Here is a 10127-nt window from a genome sequence, read left to right as displayed (position 1 = left end):
GAGGATGTGGTAGAGGGAAGAATTCCCAGTTCTTGGTATTTGAAGTCATCTGGCAACAAACAATATTGTCAGCTCGCCCCATGCACCCAAAATATAATGTGCTGTTGGTTTTGCTGTATTCCCAAATTTATCTTCTACCTGGAAATGTTGCCTGTGTGGAAAAAGCATCTGTGAGACTGGGTTTAGTAAGTTGGTGGTTACTCTTTCTGTCTGTTGCCTCCTGTGCTTGAAACAAGAAACTAAAGTGGCACTATCTTCAAGCTGTAATTTTGGGAGCAGGCATTATGTATTTCACCATCTCCTTCACAAAACATTCAGGTGGTGTCTGTTTCATGGAGCATTCAGGTGGTTGCTGGTGCTTTTATTAACACCCTGAAGGGACAATTGATACACTTCATTGACATAGTCATCACATCGGTTGCTATGTTGCAGACTTAGACTTTGGAAAAGAAGTTTAGATATACTGAGAGCTGGATTTCCTACCTTTGGGAACTGATCTGTGATAGTTTACTGGTAGGTTAGGTTAGAATTGCAGTTGCAATTGGAAGTGGCCATTTTGCCTATAGTAGGATGAGGTGAAGGAAAACTGACAAATTTTATTTCCTATATTAAATACTGGCTTAAAACCCCAAGATTTGCTACTGTATCATTCCAGTAGTCCACTGTATTTTAATACTACTGTAGACAGTCTGAGAGTAGGTGGAAGCCCCTGGAGCAGAATCACACAGTGTTTTAGGTTGGAAGGGTAGTCCAGCCCCCAAGAGTTGTGAGCTCAGAGGGAGGAGGGAACAAGGCAACAGCTGTGAGGAAAGAGGCTCTATTTCTGTTCAGAGCAGTAAGGAAGCTGGAAATGAGATGCTAGTGGGATTAAGAGAAGGATAGTGATGGCAGTAGCAGTGAGGTCTGCTTTTATTTTTATTTTGCTTAAATTTGAGGGGAACTATTGCAGATTTTGGTAACTTCTTACCAGTTGCTTGTGTGTTAGGAGTAGGTATTTGAAAATATAACATGAAGCTTCATATTATCTCAGTATTGTTACACTGTTTCAGGTCTCAATAACATTTATACAGGGAACAACCTGCTAGAATCTAGCTCAGTGAACTTGTAACTGGTTATACTGGGGGGTTAAATCATTGTGTAGTATTTTTCAAAACTAAATGGAATCAGAATTTGGCCTGATGCATTGCAGCTGAAGCTAGCAAAACTGTTTTCCATTTTGAGCAATAAATTTATAGGTTTACTCCTGACTTTACACTGTATCCTGTGTGGCTGGATATTTGTTTTGTTCTTATGGGTTTCTGAAATGCAGACAGAGTCAGAAGGATTTGTGATCATGTACTTCCTCAGGCAAGGTAGTTTAGTTTCCATTTCATTCACAAGGAATACAAATTCCACCACTCTATTTCCTAGCTTGGTTTGCAGGGCTACTTTTTGCAATCAGTAGGTTTGAATAATTTATTCCTCCACAACATCTGTTTTAATTAACTGCAGTCTCTTGCTTATCTACCTTGTGATTAGAAGTTGCTTCTACTGCTAACTATTTTGTTTTTTTCCTTTTGTTCTTTTATTTTTTTTCTTTCTTTTCTTTTTTTAGGCCTAGGCCTGAGGTCTGACAACTGTGACATTTCTATGTAGGGTAGTTTTCCCACTTTTCTGTTTTCCTCATTGTTTATGCATTTCAAGTGTAACCTTTTAAACAATGCCCCTCACAAGAGAATATAGACCTTTACCTACTGTACATCTACTGATAATCTTAAGTATGTACTATCTTGAGACATTCCTTCCAAAGAGTAAACTTACATTTTGTAGACTTGTTTCAAGGGCAGGTCTGGGAACTGATAAACCTAATATTTGCACGGTCTGGTTGCCCTGGCAGAGACTATCTAGAAAATACTTCTTCTATTTGTCTTTTACTTAATGGCATGGGTCTAGATGTGAAGGTGGATAGAATTCAGTAGTAAAAATTCTGGGAGGTTCTTTTCTTTTATGTTCTCTGGGCTCTTGGTTGTTGTTCTCTGTGGAAGGTGTATAATGTGATGGTTGTGTTTGTTTTTCTTTTCAACTTCACTTTGGATGGATACGACATGTCCTGTATACCCAAATATAATGCCCTTTTCTCCCTAAGCTGGCAGGAGACTTCTTGTATTATAGAAATATCAAGCATAGTGTGTACATTGTGTGCATTTGGCAATCCTCTAAAATGTTAGTGCAAACCAGCCATTTTAGGGGGGGACAGTAAACTCTTCTTGCCACTGAAATGATATTTTATAATTTGGGTTATGCTAAATATTTTGTCTTGTGGATTACAGGAGCCACTCAAGGAGCATGTGCAAGTATGTTCAGCCCCTTTCCAGGAAATGCAACTTTGGAAACATTATCAGAGATATGAAACAGTGATTCAAATTCCCCCAGATGTATTTACTGACTGTAGCTTTCATATTTGTACCAGGCCCTCCAATATCATGCATGATTACTGTGCAGATTCAGGATCTCATGTATTTCTTAGATAAGCTATACATGTGGGTTTTTTTTTTAAATTTATTGGTGTGACTGTAGTGTACAGTCATTATTTTGATTCTAATATTCTTCTACTACAAGCCGCTCATTATGCAGTTATGCTGTATAGTTAATTTCTTTTTCCTATATGGAAATATACCAGTATTAGTGCTGTCTTATCTTTTAAGTGCATTCATGCCAGGACATTGTTTTCTTTTAACTGCACTGGTGTGTAGTCTATGTAATTCAAGTGTTAGGTGCAGCTGAACTGTTTATTACTTCTCACTAGAGAAGCTGCAGTTTATTTCCATGACTGCATAAAAGATCTGAATGAGATCTTCTAATCCCCCACTGCAGCACTGACATTGAAAGATGCTCAGCTGTCCCAGTAAGAGTCGGGATTATGGAAGACTGGAAGCAGGATTATGCAGATCTAAGAATTTTGTTACTCGATGCCACTGTCTCATGAATAGAACAAAAAAAGAGCACTTCATGCACTTCTGAACTACTTCCCTTCCTTGCTAAGGAACAGTTCAAATACACAGTTTAGAATATTCCCCACATGCGTTTACATTAAATCTATTTCTACAACTGGTAATTCAGTGAATGTGTTGGTTTTTTATCTTGCACAAAAATAGTATCTGTCAAATTCAGTGTCTCCTGCCAGTTACAATAGCTGATGCTCTTAATTATGGTTGCAAATGATCATCTGTGTGGCTTGCTGTACCAAAGTTGTTCCTTCTCTTGCTGATTATCATATATCACACTTGTACTGTAGTATGCACCTGATGACTACAATGGCCTTATTCAGCTGAGCGATCAAGCAAGGAGTGTGTTACAAGCACCGAAAGAGTGGGTCTGTTTGTAACTCTTTGTAACTTCTGAAGAAGGTAAGATGGGACTGGCATGAACTGGCTCTGCAGTGGTGAATGGGAAGGGAAAGAAGGGCTTGGTGATGCTGAGCTTTTTGCTTATGGCCTTTCCCCATTCTTAGCTTGCATCGGGATGCTTGCTTTAAGCTTTCTGCTTATGTCCTGTTAAAAATCAAGTAACCTAAAGGAACAGGCTAGTTGTGATCTGTAGTTGCTGGAGCAGCTGTGGTAGAGGTAGCATGGTTGCCTGGTTCTGCTCAGATGGTGTGTTAAACTTTTGGAAGGATTTGCTAGTGTTTGTTTCTCATGTGAAGCTCTTGGTCCAATATTTTATTTTTATAAGCAGTGGAAGATTATTTTTTTTTTCTTTATGGCTACAATGTGCAGACAAATATATGTGCAAAAACACTCAAACTTCTAGCTTTCTCTTTCCTGTATCACATAGCTGCCTAGAGCTTATTTTATCTGTTTCTTTATCTCCCTAATGCGATGTGAACTACTACTTTACTTTTAAGATGATGTTGTTTTGGTATAGTGGCTTTCTAATGCAACTAACTAAATTTGCTAATGGTAACAAACATTATGACCTGCATGGAGTTTTGTGACTTTCCAATACTATTGTATTCAACTTAAAATGCTACTGATTAGTTAGTTTTCTGAAAAAAAAAAAAAAAAAAAAAAGGGCACCCGAAACTTTAAATACAAGGGTGGCAAACAAATAAAAACAAAACAAAAAAGCCTTGATAGAAGTAACTTCACAGGTAAAGCTACATTCACATAATCAGCACCAACTCAGTAGTTTTCAAATGAGTTGATTTGTCCTGATACTTAGATCCGCTAAGGAGAAGAGAGATTAGAGGCTGCATGGTCTGGTGGTGTTCAGAACATTTACATTGTGAGCGTGGACAATCTGGCTCTCTAGTTTTATCCAGATTAACTGGAAAACCAGATAAACAATAGGGATCTTCTACTATGTGAGGTGAAACAGTCTTTGACTAGAAATAAATTCATGAAGCATCTCATCTTGAATTCTAAGCCATCCAAAGTAATATCATACAGATACCACTCTTTTTTAGAACTAAACATTAAAAAAAAAAAAAGTACAGGTTTGAATCTGTGTTTTTAAAATATATTTACATAAAGAAAATCTACTTCTATCTATAAATCTGTATAAAGAACAACTTTAAAAAAGTGTGTCTTAAACTGAAGTGTTTTAACTGAATGCTTTCAGTTATGTTGCTTGCAGAATGTGTAGACTTCTCTGCTAATTTTCTGTGCAACTCTTGTAACATGAATTTCCAGATCTTTATGCTGGTATTACACCAAGGCTGCTATTTAAACTACTTTTTAAAGCTCTCCTCTGTGCTCAGAGGTCTAACTGTGCTCCATGTGTGTTTTCAGCTGACTCTGAACTGCAATATTAAACTTATATTCAGGACTGATGTGCTAAATTTCTTGATCCCATATTGATTAATAGTGAAGATCTGATTTAGAGCAGACAGCCCCTACACTCAGATTTTCTCCTCAACCCAATCTGTTTACAGCTTTCTCTTTGAGCATGTTTTATTCTGAAATAAACCAAACTTACTTCCAAACCTGATCTGGGCTTCAGACATGATGATTTGTCTTTTGATTTCTTTCTGCATGTTATTTCTTGACTAACTTTAGTTCTGTGAGAAGGATTTGTAGTGTCTTATAAATGCTGTTGGTTTCTAAAGGTACTGCTGCTTACATCTTAAGAATATTTTTACTCCCTGCTAAGTGTTTTAAGTGTTAAGCTCTGGCATGGTCTTGCTTTTTTCATACTGGATGTTCATTCATGTTTGATTGTAAAGCTGATCAGGAACTGCTGCTGGAAATAAAAGAGGAGTGTGATATTTCTTGCAGTTTACCAGGCTTGCATATATTCTACAAAAAGTGAGACTTATTTAATTCTTGTATAAATCATGAGGATGTACCTCACATGAAATTAATTTGAATTGGGTTGATACTCATAAAATGGGTACATTTTCCAGGATTGACCATATGTTTTGTCTGGCATTGATTTCTCCGACAAAATAGTCTTGTATGCTGAGCTTTTGATCCTTCAATGTTTGGTTTTGAAATATTGCTGGGATCCATTTCCATCCAACAAATAGGACTTCTGAACTTAGCTTGGAAGGACTTCCAGCATGTCATGAGCAATGGCTGGGGGTACCACAGGGCAGACAGAGATGTCTGCTTTAAACTCAGCATTTTGAAACTGCCTTTTTAAAGAAATCATGAGGGCAAATGCACTCCAAAGTAAAGCAACTCCAACGACTAAATTATTTGATATCCTGCTTTTTTTCTTAGCCTTCATGAAGTTACAATAAAGGTTTCTTTAATTTAGTTGGACTGCATCAAATTTTACTTCATTTTGTCATACTTTATTGCACTGTATACATGTGTTAAGTTCAGCTCAACCTCCCAATGCAGAACTTTCATACAGATGTATAATTTTTTTTATTTTTTTTTTTCTAAGCATGTATTCACATGCCTCGAAGCCTTTGTCACTTGGCCAGTAGTCTGCACAGTACAAGAATTATATACTGAATGCCTGGACTTTCTTACCCATTTACCCTTTATTAACACTTAAGTCTGTCTTAGCAGCCTTTCATCTGATTAGTTCTCTAGCAAAATCTTTGCATGGAATTATGTCTACGCCATTCTACTCAGCACGACAGCGGAATAGGAGTTGATTCTGATCTCCAACCCAGTCTTTTAATCTTCAGTCCCTTCTCCTTCCTATTCTGGCATCCAGAATCTTCTTGCTACAGATAGAGGAGTAGAGTGGACCATATGCACAGCATTAAAAACTGCATTTCTAGGTGTAGTCTCTGGTCTCAATAGCTGTGTTGTTTTTTTTTCTTCTCTCTTTTTGTACCATTTCAGCTCCATGCAGATTCCATCCTTGTGCTTTACAACTTTAGTGGCCAGCCCAGTGGAGAGGCATTGGTGACTTTTCCAAGCCTGGATCTAGCTAGGAAAGCAGTGGCTGAGAAAAACGGACAGCTCCTGGGAAGCCACTCTGTAGAACTGTACCTGGTCTAACTAAACACTCTTTGGGAGATGGGGAAAGAACGTCGCACTAACCACCGTGCCTCTTGCAAAACCAAAAGTCTTCCCCTGCCACCCAGGCAGCAGCAAATGTGCCTTTTCAGCATAATGTGTTGGAATGTAGAGTGGTACTTGTCCTGTGTTTAATTTGAAAAATGGCATATCCTATGCCAAAGATAAAGTGAAACCAAAAATGATGCGGTTGATTTACTTAATTTCATATGTACTTGTTTAAAAAATAAGCAAACCCACGCCTGGCATCTAGTTAATTCTGAAGACAATCTAATAGCACTTCAGCTATCGCAGCCATGGGAGAAACCTGCTCAGTAGCATTTGAAGTGGAAAGCGAAGCTTGAGTCATTCAGATTCTTCTGTGTTTAGTTTTTAAGAGTTTACACTTGACAAAGTGTCTGGTTTTTGTAGAGTTTAAATGTCTTTAGAAGGGTGTTTTGGAATGCATAGCTTTCCCAGTTCAAAGTGTAGATCATATTGATTTTTGTTTTGTTCTTGACTGGAAAATACCAGGATACTGGACCCCAGATGCAGTTGTGCTTTCTCATGTTTTCATTATACATTGTTTTGCAAAAGCCATATTTGTCTTACGAATGTACTGCTGCCAATGAGTAAAGCAAAAAAAAACACAACAAAAAACAAAGGCAAAACGGGGAAAATCCTCCATGCCCACTCAAAAATCCCTGCTCTCAGCCCCAAACTTTTAATCTCTACAGGACAAAACTGGCACATAAACCTGAGTACTAATAAGTTATATTTTTTTATTTAAGCATAATAGCTTTCAGATACTGTATTAAAGATTTTGCTCTAGTTTATGTGCATGCAATTTGTTTACATCTTTAAACTACTTTATTTGTATATTATGAAACATGAAATCCAAATCCTCTAGTGCATGCTTTTTTCTTTTTCCCTGTGTATATACATAAGCTAGAAGAAGTACTTTTATGTCATGTAGCATGTGTTTAAAAAAAGACATCTGCTGTAGAAGCACTAAATGACTTTGTTTTTACTGTGCCTTACTTCAAAACCATTCCAAGTGCAATACCAGCAGAGCAAAATGTAATGAATCCTGTTGTGACATGTTCATGGATGTCTGAATTGATCTTTTTGTTAGTGTACTATTTGAGTTGTACTTAAAAGAACTGAATGATGTATGCTTCTTTATATTACAACAAATAAAAGAGATGCTTACGATGTGTATTGGCTTTTGAAAGTAACTTACGCTTTAATGTATTTTCATGGGGCATCATTCTCTGATAATTAACCTCTTACTCATTTTTCTTTCTCCTAGATTGGGGTCAACATATGTACCTTGAGAGGGTGATGTGGTTTTTCTTTTTTCATAGAATCAAAGTATCATTTTTGTTGGAAAAGACCTTTAAGATCATCAGGTCCAACAATTAACACAGCACTGCCAAGTCCACCACTGAAATATATCCCCTAAGTACCATATCTTCATTTCTTTTAAATCCCTCCAGGGATGATGACTCACCCCTGGGCAGCCTATTCCAGTGCCTGACAACCCTTTCAGTCAATAATTTTTTCTTATTATCCCATCTAAATGTCCTGTGGCACAACTTGAAGCCATTTCCTGCTGTTCTGTCACTTGTAACTGGCATGTGGTGGTAAGCCAGAAATATGCATGATGTGTTTTTGTCTTGTAGTGGAGCACTTCTTAGGCACTGTGATGTTATTGTTTACATGCTTAGTTCTCTCCTTCTAGTGCTAGAGAACACAACATATGGAACTTTGAAACTGCATTCATGTTTGGATTTAATTGGCCTAATGGGTCACTCCCCTCTCTGTGCAACATAAAATCACAGAATTGTAACAGTTGGAAAGCACCTCTAGAGATCTTCTAGTCCAACCCTCCGCTAAAGCAAGATGGCCCAGAGCACGTCCCGCAGGACTGCATCCAAGGGGGTTTGGAATGTCCCTAGAGAAGGGGACCCCACAACCTCCCTGGGCAGCCTCTTCCAGGGCTCTGTCACCCTGATAGTAAAGAAGGGTTTTTTCCTCATATTCAAACGGAACTTCCCATGTTCCAGCTTGTGCCTGTTGCCCCTCATCCTGACCCTGGGAACTACTGAGCAGTCTGGCTCCATCCTCCCTGCACCCCTCTTAGATAGTGACAAGCACTGATAAGGTCTCCCCTCAGCCTTCTCTTCTCCAGGCTGAACAGTCTCAGCTCTCTCAGCCTTTCCTCATCAGGGAGATGCTCCAAACCCCCCCAGTCATCTTTGTCACCCTCCCCTGGACTCTCTCCAGCAGTTCCCTGTCTCTTTTGAACTGAGGAGCCCAGAAATGGACCCCAGAAGTCCTTCTAGACAGCAAGGGCACTTTGCTGACTCATGGATAATTTACTATCTACCAGGACTCCCAGATCCTTCTCCTTGGAACTGCTTTCCAGCAGGTCCACCCCAAACCTATATTGGTGCCTGGGGTTCTTCCTCCCCAGGTGCAGGACCCTACACTTCCCTTGTTGAATCTCATGAGGTTCTGCCCAGCTCTTCAGCCTGTCCAGGTCATGCTGGATGGCAGCACAGCCCTCTGGAGTGTTACCACCCCTCCTAGTTTGTATCATCAGCAAACTTCCTGAGGTCACACTGTCCCCTTGTCCAGCTCACTGATTAATATGTTGAACAAGACTGGACTGAGTACTGGCTCCTGGGGGACACCACTGGTTACAGGCCTCCGACTTGACCCTGCCCCATTCATCACAACCCTCTGGAGTTCTGTCACACGGTCAGCTCTCCATCCTCCTCACTGTCCACTCAATTAGCCCCTCTAGTCAAAAGCATCCCATGACGTGTAATAATTAAAATCTCCTGTCTGAAGCTTTGTCACAATCAGGTGGGAGCAGAGGGAATGTGTAAGAGGAGGGGCTGGACCAGATGACCTTTATAAGTCCCTGCCAACCCGATACATACTATGATTGTATGATTCTGTGCGTGCTGACATGAGCTGGAGTTGGCAGCAGCCTCTGCCACGTGCAAAGTCTGGATCTAACTATCTGTAAAAAAGGAGCTTAAACCATCAACTGCTGTTTGAACACCTGCTTAGCATGGGATGGTGGAAACCAGCAAAAGAAACTGAGCTTGGACATTTCAGGCTATGTTTGTATAAGACTTAACACGTGGGACCAGTGAGTCGTTGCATTTTTTTAGAGCTGATCTGTGTGAAACAACTGCAAGGCCAGTGGGAGCTTTTTGGTGCGACCAGACACCCCTGGGTGTCCCACATCGGGCCCGCCCGGGAGACACAGGAGTCTCTTGGAACTCCCTTGCCTGTACTGCAAGCACAGCGTGGCCTGGCCTGGCCGAAAAGAAGCACGAAAGGAAATCACAGTAACAGAATAAAGAGCGGAACCGCTCGCTTCCATGCGCGCCTGTTGCTCCGGCCCTTCGCGGCTGCCCCGGCCCGGCCGCCCCTCGCGCGCCGCGGCCGTTGGTCCCTCAGCCCTTCTGTCCCCTCAGCCCTGCTCTGTCCCCTCAGCCCTTCTCCACCCTCAGCCCTTCTCCCCCTTCAGCCCTGCTCTGTCCCCTCAGCCCTTCTCTGTCCCCTCAGCCCTTCTGTCCCCTCAGCCCTGCTCTGTCCCCTCAGCCCTTCTGTCCCCTCAGCCTTGCTCTGTCCCCTCAGCCCTGCTCTCTCCCCGCCCTGCTCGCCCCC

The 10127-nt window shown here is 40.6% G+C and overlaps 1 protein-coding gene across 1 annotated transcript in view; it reads left to right on the top strand.

The window, feature by feature from the left end:
• Positions 1-7652, top strand: part of ESRP2 (epithelial splicing regulatory protein 2) — a 43659-nt gene extending 36007 nt beyond the window's left edge. The window contains 2 exon segments of the mRNA XM_010004423.1: positions 3275-3386; positions 6282-7652. Of these exon segments, the coding sequence (XP_010002725.1) occupies positions 3275-3364 (90 nt within the window). The 3' untranslated portion in view covers positions 3365-3386; positions 6282-7652.
• Positions 7653-10127: the final 2475 nt, after the last annotated feature.

The sequence above is a fragment of the Chaetura pelagica genome, unplaced genomic scaffold (assembly GCF_000747805.2).
Source record: "Chaetura pelagica isolate M959 unplaced genomic scaffold, ChaPel_1.0 scaffold449, whole genome shotgun sequence".
In the NCBI taxonomy this organism is placed as follows: Eukaryota; Metazoa; Chordata; class Aves; order Apodiformes; family Apodidae; genus Chaetura; species Chaetura pelagica.
This window is presented reverse-complemented; position numbering and strand designations above follow the sequence as displayed.